This window comes from Pongo pygmaeus, chromosome 16 (assembly GCF_028885625.2).
Source record: "Pongo pygmaeus isolate AG05252 chromosome 16, NHGRI_mPonPyg2-v2.0_pri, whole genome shotgun sequence".
Classification (NCBI taxonomy): domain Eukaryota; kingdom Metazoa; phylum Chordata; class Mammalia; order Primates; family Hominidae; genus Pongo; species Pongo pygmaeus.
The window spans coordinates 81,075,376-81,100,080 of NC_072389.2; the positions used below are offsets into that span (position 1 = coordinate 81,075,376).

The 24,705-nt window shown below is 43.4% G+C and overlaps 1 protein-coding gene and 1 pseudogene across 1 annotated transcript in view; both read right to left on the reverse strand.

Annotated features, from left to right (window-relative positions):
* PTPN9 (protein tyrosine phosphatase non-receptor type 9) overlaps window positions 1–24,705 on the reverse strand; it is a 105,878-nt gene that overhangs the window by 32,430 nt on the left and 48,743 nt on the right. The window contains exons 2-7 of the mRNA XM_054450042.2: window positions 21,850–21,993; window positions 18,958–19,047; window positions 17,882–18,006; window positions 12,044–12,149; window positions 3,721–3,831; window positions 469–797 (exon numbers count right to left, since the gene is read on the reverse strand). Of these exons, the coding sequence (XP_054306017.1) occupies window positions 469–797; window positions 3,721–3,831; window positions 12,044–12,149; window positions 17,882–18,006; window positions 18,958–19,047; window positions 21,850–21,993 (905 nt within the window). The remainder of the gene's footprint in view (window positions 1–468; window positions 798–3,720; window positions 3,832–12,043; window positions 12,150–17,881; window positions 18,007–18,957; window positions 19,048–21,849; window positions 21,994–24,705) is intronic.
* LOC129014507 (small nuclear ribonucleoprotein F-like) lies at window positions 7,588–9,672 on the reverse strand (annotated as a pseudogene).

A 24,705-nucleotide genomic window follows, 5' to 3' on the forward strand; every position in this document is an offset into this window, starting at 1 on the left:
GGTTAAAGTCCTATGAGGCAACTGTACTCTCTGGCTGTGGATTATTTTAAGTGTACCACATACCCCTCCTCAAGAAGTAATGTTATACCATAAATGTTATGGGGAGAAACTGCCCAAATGAACAGACCAGCACTCACACTGAGTACTGGAATAGAGAGTAGCCTATTTTGAACCTACTTTTTTAAAAAAAACTTGCATTTCAGAAAAATATCCAAAAATATGTCTAACAGGGTTATCCTGTTGGTACCAAAGACCTTCAGAAATTTCAGAGCATAGGATGTTGGCAAGAAGCACCAAAGCAGAAAGTACCTCTTTCTGCATGTGAGAAACCATCATTTATGTGAGAGTGATGTTCCCTAACACAAGGAAGGGTCTCTGCTAAGCAAGTGAGGGGTGGAAGGAGCTGTTGCCAGAGCCCACCAGAAGCATCCTGGTAACCAGCTGCTGGCCCAAACTTTTTCTACTTACATGGAACAGTGGAAAGTGCCAACAGGGTTCTCACGACGAATGTCTTCATATTCCTCATAGATTCCTTGCTTTTGCCTGGCATTAACATAGTCTACCAACTCTTGGATGGTCATAGCATGGGGACCTGGAACATGTACTGAGTCCCAGTCTAAGGCAGGAGGGAGGGAGAACAGGATGATCTCATCGAAGGGATCTGGGTGGCCGTTCACCTGGGGTAGGAACTGGAAATTCCAAGTGGCGAGATCAATTTTGACGTACCCACCCAGGTTTTCTGGAAGACACTCCCTGGGCAGATGCTGCGTGACCTCAGATGTCTTTAATATTTGAATCTGGAAGGTTAGAAAGAATCATGTGAGTATGTGGGAGGAGGGAAAGGCATACAGAATGACAAAGAATAAATGTATTTATATCAGGTTTGGAGGATGGGATAAGATTTTCTTGAAATACAAGGTATACTTGTAAAAGTAGTAGACTACATTTCATCTGCCTGAGATTTAAATCCTATGAATTTGCCAGATAAAAATGTGAACTCCCAGAATGTATATAAAATTCACTCCTGGAATTAAGGACACTGTTATACATCTTCTGAAAGGACGATATAGTGAACAAAAGCTTTATATTATTAACAAGGCTTCCCAGCATTGCTGCATGCTGGTACTCTCTTTTTGGCCACTAAGAATGCATAGGTAGTAGTTATTTTTGTCAACCCCATACTCAGACAACCAATTCTAAGGCCTGTTAGCTTGTGTTTTACTCAGCTTGGTATAACTGTTCACAAAGATAGGATTCTATGAAAGCAAGACACCTAGAGGCAGGGTAGCCCAGGAAAAATGTTAGATAACACTTTTTTTTTGAGACAGGGTCTCATTTTTTCACCCAGCCTGGAGTGTAGTGGCATGATCAAGGTTCACTGCAGCCTCAGCCTCCTGGGCTCAAGTGATCCTCCCACCTCAGCCCCTCAAGTAGCTGGGACTACAGATGCACACCACCACGCCCAGCTAATTTTTTGTAGTAATCATAAAACTTAATTCTGCTCTCTGCTTGGACATAGCCATGCTGGAACAAATTAGCTTAACTGGTTCTCCTTAGGATCTCTGTGGAATGGGGATGCTCTTCCTACTAAAAGCTCATCTCTTTTGCTGTCGCCTCTTCTTGGAATGCCTTCTTTTCCTCCTCTGCCTCTTCATGGACCAGCACAGCTCACCTCTTCTGTGAAGTCTTTCCTGACTGCCTGAGGCAATATGCTCCTCTGCGTTCCTGCAGAGCCAAAGCCCTCATATGTGTGTCTCTGTGTTCCCTATAAAGACCATGAGCTCCTTGAGGGTAGACTGTCTCACTTAATTTTTAATTATCAGGAACCAGTGCTTCGACTACAAAAAGTGCTTAATATATTTTGAGTTTATACATGCATGTATAATTCCTATAATTCAAGTGCAAGAACTTGCCTATGGATTCCTCTCAAAGAGTTACTTTAGAAAAGATCTCTCCAGCTGGCATGGTGGCTCATGCCTGTAATCCCAGCACTTTGGGAGGCCGAGGCAGGTGGATCACCTGAGGTCAGGAGTTTGAGACCAGCCTGGCCAACATGGTGAAACCCCATCTCTACTAAAAAAAATACAAGAATTAGCTGGGCACGTTGGCAGGAGCCTGTAATCCCAGCTACTTGGGAGGCTGAGGCAGGAGAATCACTTGAACCCGGGGGACGGAGGTTGCAGTGAGCCAAGATCATGCCATTGCACTCTAGCCTGAGTGACAACAGCAAAACTCTGTCTCAAAAAAAAAAAAAAAAAGAAAGAAAAGATCTCTCCTGGCTGGGCACGGTGGCTTACGCCTGTAATCCCAGCACTTTGGGAGGCTGAGGTGGGTGGATCACGAGGTCAGGAGATCAAGACCATCCTGGCTAACATGGTGAAACTCTGTCTCTACTAAAAACACAAAAAATTAGCCGGGCATGATGGCACATGCCTGTAGTCCCAGCTACTAGGGAGGCTGAGGCAGGAGAATGGCTTGAACCTGGGAGGCTGAGCTTGCAGTGAGCCGAGATCGCTTCACTGCACTCCACCCTGGGAGACAGAGCGAGACTCTGTCTCAAAAAAGGTGGCTCACGCTTGTAATCCCAGCACTTTGGGAGGCCGAGGTGGGCGGATCATGAGGTCAGGAGTTCGAGACAAGCCTGGCCAATATGGTGAAACACCGTCTCTACTAAAAATACAAAAATTAGCTGGGTGTGGTGGTGTGCGCCTGTACTCCCAGCTACTCAGGAGGCTGAGGCAGAAGAATGGCTTGAACTCAGGAGGCGGGGCTGCAGTGAGCCAAGATCATGCCACTGCACTCCAGCCTAGACAACAGAGTGAGACTCTGTCTCAAAAAAAAAAAAAAGAAAAGAAAAAAAGAAAAAAAAAAAGAAAAGCTCTCTCCTACTCTGTGTCATTAGGTCTCTAAGTAGCTTACACAGAACCAAATGTCTTCACTTTCATGTCCTGTCTTTTAATTGCTGCAATCAGTAACTGAGACCATAAATCTTTAAATCATGGAACACTCAGGAGATTATAACAGAATTAAAGTTTTTGGTTTTATTGTGGCGGCGGCGTCTCACTATATTGCCTAGGCTGGTCTCAAACTCCTGGCCTCAAGCAATCTTCCCGCCTTGGCCTCAGACTCCCAAAGTGTTAGGATTATAAGCATGAGCCACTACACTTGGCCCAGAATTAAGGTAATTTTGAACGCTTTTGAAATTGGGAACCAACAAGATGTTCTGAGAAAAAAAATGCCAGGAATAAAGGCAGAAAGAGACATAACGAAAAACTTTCTCCACAACCCTGGTGTTCAAGGGATTGAATGATGTTTCCAGTTGAACAAATTCTAATGCCAGTTCAACTAATGCAGTTATATTACAAGCTGTTAAATATTAAAGGCCTATGCAGCACTAGGATAAATTTTGGAAGTAGCAGCTATCCCCAAGTTACCTCCAGGACACATTCCTTCAGTACTATCTTATGCAAGGTGCTATAGAAAGTGAGAACCAGATAAACTGTGTTTAGTTTCAAACTTCAAGAAGCTTGTAGGACAGTGAGAGGCAGTCTGTATCGAACTGACTAACACATCAGGTAGAGAATATAAGTGAATGCACTAACAGAAGCAGAATGGGCTCTAGGAGACACGCCAGGAGGATTTTTTGAAGGTAGAAAATTAATTGGCAGGAATTCACTGTATCTATTCACCTCCAGATAAAAAAGGGCGAGCTTGCCTTACCCTCTCCCGGACTTTGTCCTTCAGGAGGAGGCTGATGATGGAATAGGGCACTCGGAACCATATGGGTGCCCCCACAATCAGCACCTTCTTCAAACGGGCTGGAAATGCTCCCTGTGGAGAAAACACATGAGGATTTAAGTGTAATGGAACCTGTGACTCTTCAAGCCCAAGTTTAGGTTTTCTGCTCTTTTCCCCATTCCTACCCAGCAGGGGGAGTCTACAGCCTAATTCAGGTTTGATCTCAGCAGCCAGAGGAAAAGTGGTTAAACAAACTGAAGAAATTAGAAGCTGATTTACCTTTAAAAATAACAATGTTAAGTTCTTGTCTACCATAAGCTTTATGGATCAAAAACTATTCTGACTTCTCATCTCAACAGATATCCTACACATACCACACATCAGCATACATACATGCCTCCTAAAAAAGTTACGTTATTAAAACTTGAAGGAAAAATGAGATCATGAATAAACTGAACATTAAACATTTCTTGACTAGGTGCTGTGGCTCATGCCTATAATCCCAGCACTATGGGAGGCTGAGGTGGGTGGATCACCGGAGGTTGGGAGTTCAAGACCAGCCTGGCCAACACAGTAAAACCCATCACTACTAAAAACACAAAATTAGCCGGGCATGGTGGCAGACACCTGTAATCTCAACTACTCAGAAGGCTGAGGCAGGAGAATCACTTGAACCCAGGAAGCAGAGGCTGCAGTGAGTTGAGATCACGCCATTGCACTTTACCCTGGGCAACAAGAGCGAAACTCTGTCTCAAAAAAAATAATATGGCTGGGCGCAGTGGCTCACGCCTGTAATCCCAGCACTTCTGGAAGCTGAGGCGGGCAGATCACTTGATGTCAGGAGTTTGAGACCAGCCTGGCCAACATGGTGAAACCCCATCTCTACTAAAAATACAAAGATTAGCCGGGCATGGTGGCACATGCCTGTAATCCCTGCTACTCGGGAGGCTAAGGCAGGAGAATCGCTTGAACCCAGGAAGTGGAGGTTGCAGTAAGCCAAGATTGCACCACTGCACTCCAGTCTGGGTGACAAGAGCGAAACTCCATCTCAAAATTTTAACAATAATAAATAAATGAAAATTAAAAAATTTAAAAAATTTCTCTTTCATAACTTTTCATTCAGTCTGATGTATGCATAATCTTTTTAAAATCTATTCATTCATCTATGTATTTACCAATCAATAAATATAATCTAATGTGCACTATGGCAAATGAGATCTAAAAAAAGGAGATATCCTCATCCACACAAGATATAAAGATGAAAAAATCATTCATTCCTAATCCACAGTGCTTAGTTTTTTTGTTTGGTTGGCTGCCCTGTTTTCGTTTTGTTTTGTTTTTGAGACAGGATCTTGCTCTGTTGTCCAGGCTGGAGTGCAGTGGCACAATCGCCACTCACTGAGTCCCGTACCTCCCAGGCTCAAATGATCCTCTTACCTCAGGCTCCCAAGTAACTGGGACTGCGCCACTACACTTGGCTAATTTTTTGTATTTTTAGTAGAGACAGGGTTTCACCATGTTGGCCGGCTGGTTTCGAACTCCTGATCTCAAGTGATCCTCCTACCTTGGCATCCCAGAGTGCTGTGATTATAGGCATTGAGCCACTGCTCCCGGCGTGGAGTTCTTAATTTTCATATGGTTAAATGTATTACTGTTTTCTTTTCTGGTTAGTGTGTTTTGTGTCTTAAATCCTTTTCTATTTTAATATCAGAAAAAGTACTTTTTTTTTTTTTTTTTTTTTTTACTGCTGTACCACCGATTCCACCAATGTGTATTAATTTTTCTAATTTGGTTTTTTTATTGTAAAATATACACAACAAAATTGACCTTTTAAACCATTTTAAGTGTACAATTATTGGCGTTAAGTATGTTCACAATGCAGCCATCAGCACTATTCATTTTCAGAACTATTTCATCATCACAAACAAAACCCCTGTACCCATTAAATAACATCTCCCTATTCCCTTCTCCCCCTAGTCCCTAGTAACCTTGGTTCTACTTTCTGTCTCTATGAATTTGCCTATTTTAGGTCCTCGTATTACTGGAATCCTACTATATTTGTCTTTTTGTCTTGTTTATCCTACTTAGCATGTTTTCAAGGTTAATCCATATTGTAGCATGTCTCAGAATTACATTGCTTTCTAAGGCTGAATAATATTTCCTCATAAATATACCACATTTTTCTTATCTATTAATGCATTGATGGACATTTGGGTTGTTTCCACTTGTACACATTGGTTGTTTCCACTTGTCCAGATTTGAGGAGCTATTTTCCACATTGTTTCCACTTGTCCACATTTGAGGAGCTATTTTCTTTTAAAAATTTAAACTTTTGTTTTTGTCCCTTTTTTTTGAGACAAGGTCTCACTCTGTTGCCCAGGCTGGAGTACGATGGCACCATCATGGCTCACTGTAGCCTTGACCACCCAGGCTCAAGTGATCCTCCTACCTCAGCCTCGCAAGTAGCATGTGCCACCATGCCTGTCTAATTTTTGTATTTTTGTAGAATAAAAATACAAATGGTTTCATCGTGTTGCCCAGGCTGGTTTCAAACTACTGGGCTCAAGCAATCTGCCTGCCTTGGCCTCCCAGTGTTGGGATTTCAGGTGTGAGCCTCCACACCTGGCCTGTTTTTGCTATTTAAGACTTTAACCTATCTGAAGTTGATTTTTGAACATAGTATGAGATGTAGGAATCTGACATTTTTTTCTATATGGGTAGCTGTTTTGTTTTCCACCTTCACATATTAAAAAGTCTTGTCTTTTCCCAACTTAGACTTTCTATTTGTCAGTTTTAACAAAGTCACAATATCCTGGGGAATAAATATGACACAGGTAATTTAATTAACCATGTAACCATCATTCTGATTATTCAGTTTGTTTTCAGTCCTAAATAATCCTGATATGCGCACTTTATCTTTTCCTTTTTTTTTTGAGACTCACTTTAATATTTTTTTTTTTTAGTCTCACTTGGTCACCCAAGCTGGAGTGCGGTGGCACGGTATCTGCTCAAGGGTTCAACCAATTCTCCTGCTTCAGCCTCCCGAGTAGCTGGGATTACAGGCGTGCGCCATCACGCCTGGCTAACTTTTTTGTATTTTTAGCAGAGATGGGTTTTCACCATCTTGGCCAGGCTGGTCTCGAACTCCTGGCCTCAAGTGATCCGCCCGTCTTGGCCTTTCAAAGTGCTGGGATTAAAGGCATGAGCCACTGTACGCGGCCTCCTTTTAAATTATTTTAAGAAGCTGTTTCTAAGACTGGGATTATTTGGCTAAAGATTATGAATATTCTTTTTTTTTTTAAGACAGGGTTTTATCAACTGGGCTGGAATGCAATCATATGATCATAGCTCACTGCAGCCTCATATCCTGGGCTCAAGTGATCCTCCTGCCTCAGCCTCCTGGGTAGCTGGGATGATAGGCACACACCACCACATGCAGCTAAATTTTGTACAGTCAGGGTCTTGCTATGTGGCCTAGACTGGTCCTGAACTCCTGGCCTTAGGCAATTCTCCCACATCAGCCTCCCAAAGGGCTGAGATTATAGATTTAAGTCACTGGAGCCAGCTTAAGGTATTATTTTTAATTATCTAAAATAAATGTACAGTAAATACTTTTTATAAATCTTTGTTTTCCTGATTGTTTCCTTAGCATATAATCTCAGAAATACAACTGATCAAAGGGTATGTGCATTTTTAAGGATTTATAATGCCAGATGCCTTCCAAAAGGTGTTAACGACTTACTGAACTGACAGTATATGAGGGTGCCATACAGTCATTTATTTATTTGAAAAACAAACAAATCTTTGTTGTCTAGAAATACATATTTTAAAAATCCCCCAGAAAAGATGCTATTCTCTCTTTTCCCCATCCTCTTCCTCTTCCACACCTCTGAGACAAAGGACATTATTATACTTTAGTAAAACTTCATCCAGATGTCCAGACAATACCCCAACTATGTATTCTTCTGTATTTGCAAGCTACATGTTCATATAGATAACATCTGTAGATCTGGTTCATCTACAGATACCAGTTAGCCTTTGTAATCCATTCCCCACTTAAGTTCCACCATCACTGGCTTTTCTGTTAATCCCTTGAGGAAAGGTTTGGGATTGAGGGGTAAATCCTTTATAACCACAGGAGAATGCTGCAGGCTATTCACTGCTGACCAAGCTGCCACCCATCCCTGGTGACTGCAGCAGGTACCCCCAGACAGTCATGTAAATGGACTAGGCCCAGGTCTGTAGTTCTTTGCTCTGAAAAAAGAGACATAATAGCTTCTACTTTCTATGTATCATTTTGTGGAAATAACAGGTATTTCACTAGAATGGTTTTTGATTTGGTGGTTAAAAGGACTTTGGACATTTAGGTCCTGAAATAAATTGTTGCATCTCTGAAGGAAAAGATGAAAGTAGTTTATCACACTTCAGTGAAGAGGCCTTTGGAGAAGTTTGTTCTAGATGCTGTATATTCTCCATAGAGGAGTGCTGGGGATTTTCCAAATCAGTAGAACTAAAGGGTAACTGAAGAGAACAGAGAGTGACATGTCAGATTGAGAATCAGTCTTTTGAGGCTGGGCGTGGTGGCTCACACCTGTAATCCCAGCACTTTGAGAGGCCAAGGTGGGCGGATCACTTGAGGTCAGAAGTTCGAGACCAGCCTGGCCAACATGGTGAAACCCCATTGCTACTAAAAATACAAAAATTAGCCGAGTGTGGTGATGAGCACCTGTAATCCCAGCTACTTGGGAGGCTGAGGCAGGAGAATCACTTGAACCCAGGAGGCGGAGGTTGCAGTGAGCTGAGATCATGCCATTGCGCTCCAGCCTGGGGGACAGAGAGAGACTCCGTCTCAAAACAAACAAACAACAAAAAAGAATCAGTCTTTTCAAAGTGGCAAAAAGGGCTGGGCATGGTGGCTCACATCTTTAATCCTAGCACTTTGGGAGGCCAAGGCTAGTGGATCACCTGAGGTCAGGAGTTCGAGTCTAGCCTGGCCAACATGGCAAAATCCCATCTCCACTAAAAATACAAAAATTAGCCAGGTGTGGTGACGAGCACCTGTAATCCCAACTACTTGGGAGGCTAAGGCAGGAGAATCACTTGAACCTGGGAGGCAGAGGTTGCAGTGAGCCGAGATAGCACCACTGCACTCCATCCTGGGCAAAAGAGTGAAACACTCTGTCTCAAAAAAAAAAAAAGAAAAAAAAGTGGCAAAAAGAATAGGCTAGAAGATACTAGCTACAATTCCTCTTTTTTTTTTTTTTCTTTTGGATTTCTCAGGAATGATTTCTTCCTAGTTAGACCGCCAGTGTTGCATGGTAACCCCACCCATGAAAAGGCTGGAATATTGGAAAACTGCATGAAACTAAGCGCTGTGGGTTGGGCACAGTGGTTCACGCCTGTAATCCCAGCACTTCGGGAGGCCAAGGTGGCTGGATTGCTTGAGCTCAGGAGCTTGAGACCAGCCTAGGCACCATGGTGAAACTCCATCTCTACAAAAGATACAAAAATTAGTTGGGTGTGGTGGTGCATGCCTGTAATTCTAGCTACTTGGGAGGTTGAGGCATGAGAACTGGTTGAACCCAGGAGGTAGAGGTTGCAGTAAGCCAAGATCATGCCACTGCACTCAGCCTTGGCAACAGAGCAAGACTTGGTCTCAAAAAAAAAGAACTTCTGTTAGTCAAAGAGCTTCATAAAAAGTAAAAAAACAAGCTATAAATTAAGAGACAGTTTACTGTGCGCACACATTATTTGTGTGTGTGTATATATGTATCTTCATGGATTAGAATCAATAATATATTAAAAACTATTAATTTCTAAATGGACAAATCATAAACATTTCACAGAAGATAGCTAACGAATATATGAAGAGATAGTTAATTTCACTAATAAAAGAAATGCAAGCTATACCACAACATACCATTTCATATCCATTTGATTGGGAAAAAAATTAAGAAGTCTGACATTAGTAAGTGCTGGAGAGGATGTAGATCAATGGAAATCTTTACACATGGCAAGGGAGTACGACTGCTTTGAAACACAGTCTGACATTGTCTTATAAAGTTAAATCTTCACAGACTTTAGGACCCAACAATCTACTCCTAAGTGTATAACCTAGAGCATGCATTCTCAATGGGGGAGATATCACCTCACCAAAGGGGTAAAATTAGTAGGAGAGCAGGGTGAGGTGAGCCAGAAAAAAAAAAAAGAAAAAAGAAATCGGGCCAGGTGCGGTGGCTCACGCCTGTAATCCCAGCACTTTGGGAGGCTGAGGCAGGCAGATCACAAGGTCAGGAGATCGAGACCATCTTGGCTAACATGGTGAAACCCCGTCTCTACTAATAATACAAAAAAATTAGCCAGGCGTGGTGGTGGGCGCCTGTAGTCCCAGCCACTCTGGAGGCTGAGGCAGGACAATGGCATGAACTTGTGAGGTGGAGCTTGCAGTGAGCCAAGATCGTGCCACTGCACTCTAGCCTGGGCGACAGTGTGAGACTCTGTCTCAAAAAAAAGAAATCCACTCTTTTTATCTATACAGAGTACATAAAGAGGCCAGGCACAGTGGCCAACACCTATAATCCCAGCACTTTGGGAGGCCAAGGAGGCGGTACTGCTTGAGCCCAGGAATTCAAGACCAGCCTGGGCAACATAGCGAGACTCTGTCTTTATTTAAAAAATAAGGCCAGGCGCAGTGGCTCACGCCTGTAATCCCAGCACTTTGGGTGGCCGAGGCGGGTGGATCACCCGAGGTCAGGAGTTTGAGACCAGCCTGGCCAACATGGAGAAACCCCGTCTCTACCAAAAGTACAAAAATTGGCCGGGCGTGGTGGCAGGCACCTGTAATCCCAGCTATTCAGGAGGCTGAGGCAGGAGAATCACTTGAACCAGGAGGTGGAGGTTGCAGTGAGCCAACATTGCACCACCTCACTCCAGCCTGGGTGACAAGAGCAAGACTCCATCTCAAAAAAAATAAAAATAAAATAAAACAAAATAAAATAAAAAATAAATAGATTTTAAAGAGTACATAGAGATATGCAGTATATTTATGGTATTAAAATTTCATTAGAAGAGGAATTATTAGGGGAAAAAATATTTAAAAAGGCTCCTTAGTGAGGCAACAATGAAAAAAGGTTGAGAAACACTTCCCTAGAGACCCTCTTACACATATGCACCAGAAAACATGTTTAAGAATGTTCATAACAGCACCATTCATAACATAGGTTGGGTATTCCTTATCCAAAATGCTTGGGACTAGAACTGTTTCAGATTTTGAATTTTTTTCAGATTTTAGAATATCTGCATATACATAATGAGATATCTTGGGGATGGGACCCAAGTCTAAGCAGGAAATTTATGTATGTTTCTTCTTTTTTTTTTTGAGACGGAGTCTCACTGTGTCGCCCAGGCTGGAGTGCAGTGGTGCGATCTCGGCTCACTGCAACCTCCGCCTCCCGGGTTCACACCATTCTCCTGCCTCAGCCTCCCAAGTAGCTGGGACTACAGGCGCCCGCCACCAGGCCCGGCTAATTTTTTTTTGTATTGTTAGTAGAGACAGGGTTTCACCATGTTAGCCAAGATGGTCTCGATCTCCTGACCTCGTGATCCATCCGCCTCAGCCTCCCAAAGTGCTGAGATTACTGGTGTGAGCCACTGTGCCTGGCCTAAATTTATGTATGTTTCATATACACCTTATACACATAAGTGTGCCTCAGATTCCCAAAGTGCTGGGATTATAGGCGTGAGTCATGGCACCCAGCCCATCCCACTTTTATGACTCAGAATGTTCCTGTGCATTTTTTTTTTTTTTTTTGAGACACAGTCTCACTCTGTCGCCAGGCTGGAGTGCAGTGGCGCAATCCCGGCTCACTGCAACCTCTGCCTCCCAGGTTCGAGCGATTCTCCTGCCTCATCCTCCCGAATAGCTGGGACTATAGGCACGCACCACCACACCCAGCTAATTTTTGTGTTTTTAGTAGAGACAGGGTTTCACCATGTTGGCCAGGATGGTCTTGTCTCTTGACCTCATGATCCACCCACCTCGGCCTCCCAAAGTGCTGGGATTACAGGCATGAGCCACGGCGCCCAGCTGTTCCTGTGCATTTTTTACCTGAATTCCTCCCATTTCACTTTTAAGATCATGTCTTGTTCTAAGGAAGCACAGAGTAGTCATCATTTACAGATGACCTTTACACTGAACATAATGTCTGAAGTTTGCATCTTTCCTAAATCTTTTCCCAAATAATTAAAAAAAAAAAAAAAATCCCAAGCATTGAAAGAAACTTGAGAGGGCCCTCCATAGCCTTACCTTCAGCAGGTTTAGGACTTTCTTGCCAAGATCCAGCTCAAAGTTGGCATAATTAGAACCACACATGTCATAGATAAACACCAGTCCATTCCTCTGAGTTTCAAAGCTGTAAATCAACCATTGAACAAAAACATTTCTAAGTAAGAAGATGGATGAGGCAGGTTGAAAGCCTAATGCCAAAACAAAACCTGAGAGTATGAGACACATCTAGGATCAAAACAACTGCCTGACTGCACACTGGTCTTACAAAAAGATCTCTTATCTTTGGTGTCTGCTATGTTTATTAAGGCAGATTTATCCAGATTTACCAAATGCCAAACTCATAGGTTGAGAATGCTCTACAGCAACTAAGTTATCAAAATCTGAACTGTTTTCTCCCACCCCTCTGAATCTACCTACCCAAATCATATAACATATTCCGTACTCAACCCCAAAGTTTCCTCTTCCATGAAAATTTCCCTGATAACTGTAATCAAACATGCTACCAATCGTTTTTTTCCCTTAAAGCCCCATAAATCTTTCTGTGGATTTTTCTTGTGGCCTTAATATACTCTGTGTAGCCATCTGATTCTCTCCTAAAGGACAAGAACTTGTTGTTCAACTCATTATGCCCAACAGTCCCTAGCACAGCCCTTAAAAATAAATGGTCACTGAATTGTAATTCAGTAGACTGGAAGCCCATCTCTAAGAAAATATTTCAGACCTGTGAAAAACTGTGTAGAACAAAACTGCCTCTAAGCTCATTGATAGTAAATTTGTCTCTTATGACCTCGTGGAGGAAGAGAACAAACCCATAAATGGCCTTTGGAAAGCATTCCTAAAAAGTAGATTAAGGCTGACATGGTGGTTCATGCCTATAGTCTCAGTACTTTGGGAGGCTAAGGATGGCGGATAGCTTGAGCCCATGAATTTGAGACCAGGCTGGGCAACATGACAATACCTCATCATGTAGTGACCTATAGTCCCAGCTACTCGGGAGGCTCAGGTGGGAGGGTCACTTTAGCCCAGGAGGTCGAGGCTGCAGGGAGGTCATGCCACTGCACTCCAGCCTGGGAGACAGAGTGAGATCTTGTCTTAAGAAAAAGTAAGGCTGGGCACAGTGGCTCACGCCTTTAATCCTAGCACTTTGGGAGGCAAAGGCAGCTGGATCGCTTGAACCCAGGAGTTCAAGACCAGCCTGGGCAACATGGCAAGACCCTGACTCTCTTTAAAAAAAAAAAAAAAAGAAAGAAAAAAGAGGGAAAACAAAGAAAAAAAAAGCAGATTAACAGGTATTAATAGTAAGCCATGGCTGGGTGTGGTGGTTCATACCTATAATCCCAGCACTTTGGGAGCCTGAAGCAGGTGGATCACCTGAGGTCAGGAGTTCGAGACCTGCCTGGCCAATATGGTGAAGCCCCATTTCTACTAAAAATACAAAATTAGCCGGGTATGGTGGCACATGCCTGTAATCCCAACTACTTGGGAGGCTGAGGCAGGAGAATTGCCTGAGCCCAAGCAGCAGAGGTTGCAGTGAGTTGAGACTGCACCACTGCACTCCAGCCTGGGCAACAGAGCGAGACTCCATCTCAGGGAAAAAAAAAAAAAAAAAAAAAGTAAGCCTATTCCCAGACCAAACTGAGGAACATTTGAAGATACAGAAAGTATTCCTTAGTCCAATTTCCCAGATTTATAAAGATTTCTCAAAGATGTACTCTTCCACCAAGCCAGATCCGTACTTATATGTGATTTGCAGACCCAAATAGTCATTAGGATAAATTATTTGATTGGACTACTCACAAATGACAGCAAGAGTTTTCACATCTATTTAGAATTGAGAAAATGTTTGGCACAAAACACATTCCTGAAATCAGGAGTCTCAAAGTTATTGTTTTTTGTTTTGAGACAGAGTTTCACTCTTGTCACCCAGGCTGGAGTGCAACGGCGGGATCTCGGCTCACTGCAACCTCCGCTGCCCGGGTTCAAGCAATTCTTCTGCCTCAGCCTCCAGAGTAGCTGGGACTACAGGCGCCCGCCACCACACTTGGCTAATGTATTTTTAGTAGAGACGGGGTTTCGCCATGTTGGCCAGGCTGGTCCCGAACTCCTGAGCTCAGGTGATCCACCCACATCGGCCTCCCAAAGTGCTGGGATTACAGGCGTGAGCCACTGTGCCCAGCCTCAAAGTTATTTTGTATCTTACTATTTTTGCACCAGCACCTCCTGGGAACCTCCATATCTTCATCCCTTTAACAAATTCCAAGGCAGAAGCACCCGCCCATGAGCTAACATTTCAAAAATGTCTAATTCTGAGGTACATGAAAGTTTCTCCAGCAGACTTAGTTTCAACTGGCACCTAATGTGTTACATTAGTGTTAAATCTTTACTCCTTTTTGTTATTTATTTCTTCATTTATTTTTTAATTTTTAGTAGAGATGGGGTTTCATTACGTTGCCCAGGCTGGTCTCAAACTCCTGACCTCAAGTGATCTGCCCCCCTCGGCCTCCCAAAGTGCTGGGATTACAGGTGTGAGTCACTGCGCCCTGCCCTTGACTCTTTTTTCACAACCCCAGAGAGACCATGATCCACAAAGGTCCAAGATGCCGTTAAAATGTGTGGCACAGGACAGGTCCAGTGACTCACACCTGTAATCTCAGCACTTTGGGAGACTGAGATGTGAAGACTGCTTGAGGCCAGAAGTTCGAGACCAGCCTGGTCAACAGAGTGAAACTCCGCCTCTACAAAAAAATTTTAAAATTGGACGGGTTTATTAGTACGTGCCTGTGGTCCCAGCTCCTTGGGAGACAGAGGCAGGAGGATCATTTGAGCCCAGGAGTTGAGGCTGCTGTGAGTTATGATGATACAACTGCACTTCAGCCCGAGCAAGAGTGAGACCCTGTCTCTTAAATAAAAAGAAACAAAGAAAATGTGTGGCATAATTATTGAATAGGCTATCCAGATCTAGATACTTTCTATTTCTCCATGAGCTCCTCAAGGGTCAAATTCAAATTATGGGCTTTCCCCTCATGACTCCAGCTTGTGGCAGGGGACTAAAACAAAAACAAGTCAGTGAGGGGGCAAAGAGAATTTAAAAAAAAGAAGCTTGGATGCATAATGAATGATCCAGGTTCTATATTCCCAGATCAAAGTGCTCATCCTGTGAAGGCACATAAAACATGAATGCAGTAAGATTTTCACACTTTAGGGTATAGAATAGATAGATAGATAGATAGATAGATAGATAGATAGATAGATATGTGTGTTTATATATGTGTGTATATATATACATACACTTTTTTTTTTTGGAGACAGAGTTCGCTCTTGTTGCCCAGGCTGAAGTGCAATAGCGTGATCTCTGCTCACTGCAACCTCCGCCCAAGTTCAAGTGATTCTCCTGCCTCAGCCTCTTGAGTAGCTGGGATAACAGGCACTGACCACCACACCTGGCTAATTTTTTGTATTTTTACTAGAGACGGGGTTTCACCATGTTGGCCAGGCTGGTCTCGAACTCCCGACCTCAGGAGATCCACCCCCTTGGACTCCCAAAGTGCTGGGACTACACGCATGAGCCACCAGAATATATATATTTTTAAGACAGCATTTTACTCTGTTGCCCATGCTGTAGTGCAGTGGCACAATCATGGCTCACTGCAGCCTCGACCTCCCAGGGCTCAGGTGATCCTACCAGGGCTCAGGTGATCCTCCCAGTTCAGCCTTCTGTGAGTGTCTGGGACTACAGGCAAATACCACCATGCCTGGCTGCCTAATTTTTAAACTTTTGTAGAGATGAGGTCTTGCTATGTTGCCCAGGCTGGTCTCGAACTTCTGGACTCAAGCGATCCTCTCACCTGGCCTCCCAAAGTGTTGGGATTACAGGCATGAGCCACTGCACCCAGTTTAAGATTTACAATGGGCTGGGCACAGTGGCTCACGCCTGTAATCCCAGCACTTTGGGAGGCCAAGGCGGGCGGATCACGAAGTCAGGTGATCGAGACCATCCTGGCTAACAAGGTGAAACCCCATCTCTACTAAAAATACAAAAAAAAAAAAAAAACGGGCATGGTGGCGGGCGCCTGTAGTCCCAGCTACTTGGGAGGCTGAGGCAGGAGAATGGCATGAACCCGGGAGGCAGAGCTTGCAGTGAGCTGAGATAGCGCCACTGCACTCCCGCCTGGGGAACAGAGCAAGACTCCGTCTCAAAAAAAAATTTTTTTTAAATTCCTGAGCTACATGTTACAGAAAACACCAAGAAGTTTAAAACACAGTCCCTGACATTGGTTTTAAAAAAACTGAGAAGCCAGATGCAGTGGCTTATGCTTGTAATCCCAGCATTTTGGGAGGCTGAGATGGGAGGATTGCTTAAGCCCAGGAGTTCAAGACTGCAGTGAGCTACAATTATGCTACTGCACTACAGCCTGGGTAACAAAGCAAGCCCTAGTCTCAAAAAACAAAAAAGAAAGAAACTGAGGATAGGAGATCCATGAGGGGCTACCAATGAAACAAGACTGGTTACAGATCACTTTGAAGAAGACGGATGATGGATATGTGGATGTTCATGATACCATTCTCTCTCAACCTACAGAGATTTGGATGTTAAAAAGAAAGTTTCCTGCCCTCAAGAAGCGAGTGGATTCATCATGTTGCCTAGGGCTGGTCTCAAACTCCTGGGCTCAGACAATCTGCCCGTCTCAGCTTCCCAAAGTGCTAGAATTACAGGCATGAATCAATGCGCCTGGCCTCAATATAGCACTTCTAATCCGGAGGACCAGCTAAAGATGTTGAGAGCAGTAAGAAACTGTAAATTGCAAGCACCAGGGAAAAAGGAATAGCAGAACAACAGCATGGGAGGATAGAAATAACTCTGCCCAAGAGTGAAGAAACCAGGATCTTAAAACCAGCTGGACTAACATGTGATGACTGTAAAAAACTTCTCGGGGCTTGAGTTTAATTGTCAATTGAATTGTAACAATACCATTTACCTTAGCAGGGAGACAGTGATGACCTGAGCTCGTTCTTTATGCTTATGCACCTGTTTTTATTAAGGATGGTTTTTGCTTAACTTTATACTTCTGGACTTCTCCCTGAATGTTTTTTGTTGTTGTTTGCTTTGTGTGGGCTTTTTTGTGGGTTTTTTTTTTTTTTTTTTTGAGACAGGTCTCGCTATGTCACCCAGGCTGGAATGCAGTGGCGTGATCATGGCTCACTACAGCCTCACCCTTCTGGGCTCAAGTGATCTTCCCACCTCAGCAACCTCCCCCACCTCCCCCAAGAAGCTGGGACTAAAGGTGGACGCTACCACACCCAGCTAATTTTTTGTATTTTTTATCAGAGACAGGGTTTCACCATGTTGTCCAGGCTGGTCTCAACTCCTGGCCTCAAGCAATCCACCTGCTTCAGCCTCCCAAAGTGCTGGGATTACAGGTGTGAGCCACTGCACCCAGCCCTCCCCTGAATGTTGAGTCTCAAAATCCTCTGAACTAAATGGCATTATTCCTGTTATGCAGACAAAGAAACTGAGGCCCTAGAGGTTCTGATATGAGCAAAAAGAACCAGCACAGGTCATCTCCCCCTCATTCTTTTCCAATAAGTAGTTTTCCATACACTGAAGATTGCCAATAATTGACTTTCTCAGCTTCTGTTTTCCTGACATAGAGCCAAGGTGGTAAAGAGAATGCCCACCATCTTGACAGTGCTTGCAAACATGCCGAGTCCTAAAGGACATGGATTGTTTTCTATTCATAGCATTGCCCAGGGCACATCCTAGGAGAATGGTGAAGGCACTGCTGAATTTAATCAAGTAAAAAACTGTCACTTTCCTACCTGCATGTAGAATACCTAAAAAATAATCTCAATGCTTACCTATCCACAGCTCTGTCTAGCAAGTAAAACAGAGCCTGAAGTACCACATGTTGGACTGACTTGTGGGGATGATGCAACCTGGCAGTAAAGAGGGCAATGGAGGCTCCTGTTGGGTCCCGAACATTCTAAAGCAAATAAAACAAGAAACATTAAAAAAATCAAATAGAAAATCACAGCAATTACTAAGACTTATATACTGGATAAGGGTTTGATACATGTAGAAAACAGATGCTAACAATAATTCCCTGACTTCACCAATTGCTCTCCAAAGGGAAGAATGTTAATATCATCCCTTGCCTGATTCTCTCAGGACTCCCTAGACCATATTTCTGTGGTAAGAAAAAAAAAACACATTCTCTTTGCTCTTCAACTACAGACAGATCAAAGGATGGCTGTGCACTGGCTTCCTAGCTAACTTCCCTGGCAGAATGGCAAAAGAAACAAGCAGCAGGAGAGAACCAGGGAACAGGACCATGATTTCCACCCTCTGCCTTAAAAGTGCCATTGTATGTTTACTTGAAAGGCTGAGGTCTCAACTAAGTGGAGAGCTTGTGTTAAATATGGAAGCATGGGTGTCTGACACATTGCATACCTCTCCCAAAGACCATGACTAACCTTAATGGACCAACTGAAGAAACTTTTCTAAGTCTACTGTACAACTGATTTTCTATAATTCAATTATTCAATTATCATTAGTAACTCTAATTACTAGAAACTATTAGTAATTCAATTGTTACTAAAATAATTTTATACCAAACTGCATGGCTGTTTCACATCTGCTCCTAACTGTGGAGACTCTCTAGATTCAGGATAAGGTATATAGGAACAAAGTCCAAACAGGGGGATGGGGGAGAGATAGCATTAGGAGATATACCTAATGCTAAATGACGAGTTAATGGGTGCAGCACACCAACAAGGCACGTGTATACATATGTAACAAACCTGCACATTGTGCACATGTACCCTAAAACTTAAAGTATAATAATAATAAAATTTAAAAAAAAAAAAGTCCAAACAGGACACCAGTTAAAAAAGGAAGTAATAAGGCCCTATGAGATAGGTCCCTAAACACTCACTAAGATGGTGAATTTTCCACTGAGGATCTCAGAACGAAGAGGTTCCTCATGAGGTTTCAGCTTTACAATGCCTTCCTTCCTTCGAGTTTCCTAAAAAGGAAGCACAGCAAAATGTATTAATATGAAAATACTGTATATCCAGGACAGCACCATGTAACCACCAAATCTCAGGGATAAGGTGGTTATCAATGAATGAATGAATTATAAATTTCATAACTAAATAAATTTTATAACTAATTTCATAACCAATTCTACTTCATTTAGTTGAATTAGAATTCAATTAAATGGGCCGGGCGCAGTGGCCCACGCCTGTAATCCCACCACTTTGAGAGGCTGAGGCGGGCAGGTCACCTGAGGTCAGGAGTTCAAGACCAGCCTGGCCAACATGGTGAAACCTTGTCTCAGCTAAAAATACAAAAATTAGCCTGGCATGGTGGTGCGCGCCCATAATCCCAGCTACTCAGGAGGCTGAGGCAGGAGAATCGCTTGAACCCAGAAGGTGGAGGTTGCAGTGAGCCAAGACAGCACCACTGCACTCCAGCCTGAGCGACAGAATGAGACTCTGTCTCAAAAAAAAAAGCAGCTAAATGAATAATGAAGTCAACTAAATGAATTATGAATTTCTTTGTAACCTGCCTCCAAGCCAGTCAAGCATTTTCAGAATTCCTGTCCAAAGCTACTTTATCAGCCCCTCAGGTAGGGTATTTTTCTCTGACTCAGTAAGAACTCTAACCCTGAAGAGTAACCAGTATGTTACATTGAGGTGCAGGATCAAGGTTCTTAAACACGCAGCAGCACTGACATGGTACCAGGACACTAAAATATGGACCTCAAAAATGTCTGGATGCATACATCCTCACATATTTTCTAGGTTTAGGCCTCTCCTATGTTTAAATAGGAGCCTTCTCTCCACCTGATATTGTCTCCAACAGCAGCTACCATGACTTCATTTTCCTCACCCTGATGGCCAGATTCTTTTTTTTTATTTAACTGAGACCGAGTCTCACACTGTTGCTGAGGCTGGAGTGCAGTGGCATGATCTTGGCTCACTGCAACCTCCACTTCTAAGAGATTCTCTTGCCTCAGCCTCCTGAGTAGCTGGGATTACAGGCACATGCCACCACGCCTAGCTAATTTTTGTGTTTTTAGTAGAGATGGGGTTTTGCCATGTTGCCCAGGCTGGTCTCGAACTCCTGGGCTGAAGCAATCCACCCGCCTCAGCCTCCCAAAGTGCTGGGATTACAGGCATGAGCCACCGCGCCCAGCCTCTGCAGTTCTCCTCTTAAATGACAAGGTTGACCACCTACATTTCCTTTTTCCGGAGACATTCTCTACCTTTATATACCGATAACAAAAAAATATTATCTTGGTTTGTCTTATTTCATCAACTGCTTGTTTTAAACCTCTTAGGCTGGGCACGGTGGCTCACGCCTGTAATCCCAGTACTTTGGGAGGCCGAGGTGGGTGGGTCACTTGAGCTCAGGAGTTCGAGACCACCCTGGGCAACATAGCAAAACCCCGTCTCTACAAAAAATACAAAAAATTAGCCAGGCGTGGTGGCGCGTGCCTGTGGTCCCAGCTACTCGGGAGGCTAAGGTGAGGTGGGAGGATCACTTGAGCTCAGGAAGCAGAGATCTGCAGTGAGCTGAGATCATGCCACTTCACTTCAGTCTGGGAGACACAGCAAGACTCTGTCTCAAAAAAAAAAGTGCTTCCACAGAATCCAGTGCTGCCTTATCATAACATTTCTACAACTCTTTGTTTATTCTTTCTTTTTTTTTTTTTTAAACAGTCTCATTCTGTTGCCCAGACTGGAATGCAATGGTGTGATCTCAGCTCACTGCAACCTCCACCTCCTTGGTTCAAGTGATTCTCCCTCCTCAGCCTCCAGAGTAGCTGGGAATACTGGTGCCACTACACCCAGCTAATTTTTGTAGTTTTAGTAGAGATGCGGTTTTGCCATTTTGTTCAGGCTGGTCTCAAACTCCTGACCTCAAGTGATCCACCTGCCTTGGCCTCCCAAAGTGCTGGGATTACAGGCAGGAGCCACTGCGCCCAGCCCTAGTCTCTCTCTCTAAATAGTAATCTCTGCACCTGGAACACAGTAAGTATAAAATAAGTATCTGTTGAGTAAATGAATGAATATTGAATAAGCTGGTCCACAAGATAGATGTAACCAAACTTCAGTTAAGCTAATCCTAGTGCTTCTTATCCCAATTTTTTTTTTTTTAAGGGAGATTTTGTATTTCTTTAGAAGGATTCTGACCCCAAAGTAACATGCTGTATAATGTTTTATCAAAGACGCTACTAACTGAGAAAGCAAACAGAAGCACAAAACTAAAGTCTGTGCCCCCTCAAAAAACAAAAATCAAAACAAAGTAAAATCCTAATGCCGCTACATTTGCATAAAGATACTTTAAGATAATGGAACTAGCTAATACACAGTTGCTCTTCTTTTCCAGTGTTAAAACTTCCCTTCCTGAACTGCCCACTAAGCTCATCATTCATCTGAATGGCAAGTTTCTGAAAGCCTTAGACATCCTGAAAACCAAGATTTTCATGTGGCCAGAGGCCAATGAAACGAGCTAGGATTAAAATTCTAGGAAGGGTGAACCCCTATCCTGTCACCAGGATGCTGTCAGGCTACTTCCTCCGTCTCAATCATTAGATGTGGCATCCTGGTCTACGATCAAAACTTAGGTACAAAAGTACTGCCTTCCAGTAGCTGCCTTGCCCAGCTTCAGCTCTCACAAGGGCTCCTGGATATGGATCCATTTTTTATGAAAGTGGGGAGGAACACTTAGAGAACCGATGTGTGTGTCGAGCATGAGAGGGACAACAGCAACACTTAGCCCAACTGCCACAGGTCTGGTCCACCCCTGAGCCACATACTCTGTAGGAGTGGAACAATTCTATGGCACGGAGCACATCAAACTTCCTTGCCATGAGGAACTTGACAGCCACATTCCAAGACAGCGGGGAAACATTGTACTGAACTGTCCACTTGTTAATCTCTTCGAGAAACTGCTTGGTAGCCTGTTTGACAAAGAAAGAAAGAATAATTAGTAAGAAGAGAGCATATTTATGGAGTCAAAAAACAAGTAAAAACTATCATCCCTTCCCTAAGCAAGTCTGAACCCAGTTTGCTACAGGGAGCAAGGAAACAAAAACAAAAAGGTAGAAACAGGTCTGAAACCAGACATAGTTAAAATTTGTATAATTCAATGAGGCCAGAAGCCAGATCTAGGTTCAGAAAACAGGACTTAGTGCAAGTATGCATGAAAAAATGAGGGGGGAGAAGAGAGATCCTGAATGAGATGCAAATTACTAGTCCCAAAGCAAAAAATAAAAAAATAAAAAAAACTTGGGAGGCCACACTTTGGGAGGTGGAGGCGGGAGGATCACTTGAGGTCAGGAGTTCAAGACTAGCCTAACCAACGTGGTGAAACTCCATCCATCTCTACTAAAAATACAAAACTAGCTGGATGTGGTGGCGCACGCCTGTAATCTCAGCTATTTGGGAGGCTGAGGTAGGAGAATTGCTTAAACCCAAGAGGCAGAGGTTGCAGTGAGCTGAGATCACGCCATTGCACTCCAGCCTGGGCAACAAGAGCGAAACTGTCTCAAAAAAAAAAAAAAGAAAGAAAGAAAGAAAAAGAAAACAAAAAGAAAAGTGGCCAGGCCTTCCGAAGGATTATTGCCTAATGCAGTGTAGTATAGCAGTCTCAGCTGCTGCTTTGGTCCCACAAGCCAACTGGACACAGCAAAAGAATCAGAAAATGGTTTTGGCTTTGGAATTTGAGACCAGTAAAATTATTAAGAAGAACTTAACAAATCAAAAGAGCAGCTATTCTTTGTGCTAACTGACCCCACTGGACCTCTTCATGCTTTGCATGGCAACCCCAAAACTGGATACTAGTATCCAGGGTCAGTAAGAGCCCCTCTGGATAGCGGTTTTGGAAAGGGGAGGAAATTTTTCATTTTTACTGTCTGACCCAGGCTGGCAAGATGCCTGCTTCCAGAACTATTTGTATCTCTCAACTAATTCATGTTCTTTTATGCACTCTCATCCTATTTCTCCTTACATTATAACCAATTTCCTTTTTAGACAAACTACTTTTCTGTTTCTTCATTTTAGAATGATTTAAATTGGGATTTTTTTTTTTCTTTTTTTGAGACAGGGTCTCACTCTGTGACCCAGGCTGGAATGTAGTGGCACAATCTTGGCTCACTGCAGCTTCGACCTCCTGGGCTCAAACAATCCTCCAGCCTCAGCCTCTCGAGTAGCTGGGACTAGAGGCATGGCATATGTCACCACACCCAGTAATTTTTTTCTTTGTTATTTTTAGTAGAGACAAGGTCTCACTACATAGCCCAGGATTGGTCTCAAACTCCGGGGCTCAAGCGATCCTCTCATGATCCCTCTCAAAGTGCTGGGATTACAGGCATGAGCCACTGCCCTCAGCACTTTTTTTTTTTTTTTTTTTTTGAGACAAGGTCTCACTCTGTCACTCAGCAGACTGGAGTGCAGTGGCACAATCACTGCTCATTGCAGCCTCAAACTCCTGGGCTCAAGGGATCCTACCGTCCCTGCCTTCCGAGCAGCTGTGACTACAAGTGCACACCACCATGCCTAGGTAATTTTTTTGATTTTCTGTAGAGACGAGGACTCCCTTTGTTGGCCAGGCTGGTCTTGAACTCCAGTGCTCAAGTGATCATTCCATCTCGTGTTCCCAAAGTGCTGGGATTGCATCTGTGAGCTAAATTGGAATTTTTTTTTTTTTTTTTTTTTTTTTTAGACAGTCTCACTCTGTCACCCAGGCTGGAGTGCAGTGGTGCAATCTTGGCTCACTGCAACCTCTGCCTCCAGGGTTCAAGTGATTCTTCTGCCTCAGCCTCCCGAGTAGTTGGGACTACACGCCCAGCTAATTTTTGTATTTTTAGTAGAGACAAAGTCTCACCATGTTGGCCAGGCTGGTCTCCAACTCCTGACCTCATGATCCGTCCGCCTTGGCCTCCCAAAGTGCTGGGATTACAGGTGTGAGCCACCACACCCAGCCAGGAATAATTTTTTTGTAGGCATTCTACACTACTAAAAGCTTCATGCATGGCTATTCTGTCCCTTCCATCCAGAAACTTTTCTCAGCTGTTTGTCTACAATATGATGAACCTGATGAGAATTCTGAATTTTAACCATACCTCTATTCCCAATCAACCCACAGTTATGACTTATTTATTCATATTTAATAAGCACCTGTTATTTGTTAAGCTAATACTTGCACTGAAAGGTATAACGAATAAAAAAATGAGGTTTGCTTCGAAAGGTATAAAACTAGCTTACCATGTGACCATGGACAAGGTAATTCTGTCTTTGCTAATTTTTCAATTGAAAAATAAAGGGAGGACTGGGCACGGTGGCTCACAACTATAATCCCAGCACTTTGGGAAGCCAAGGCGGGTGGATCATTTGAGGTCAGGAGTTCGAGACCAGCCTGGCCAACATGGTGAAACCCTGTCTCTATTAAAAATACAAAAAGCAGCCAGGCTTGGTGGCATATGTCTGTAATCCCAGCTACTCAGGAGGCTAAGGCAGGAAAATTGCTTGAACCCAGGATGTGGAGGTTGCAGTGAGCCAAGATCGCGCCATTGCACTCCAGCCTGGGTGACAGAGTAAGACTCTGTTTCAAAGAAAAAAAAAAAAATGGCTGGACGTGTTGGCTTATGCCTGTAATCCCAGCACTTTGGGAG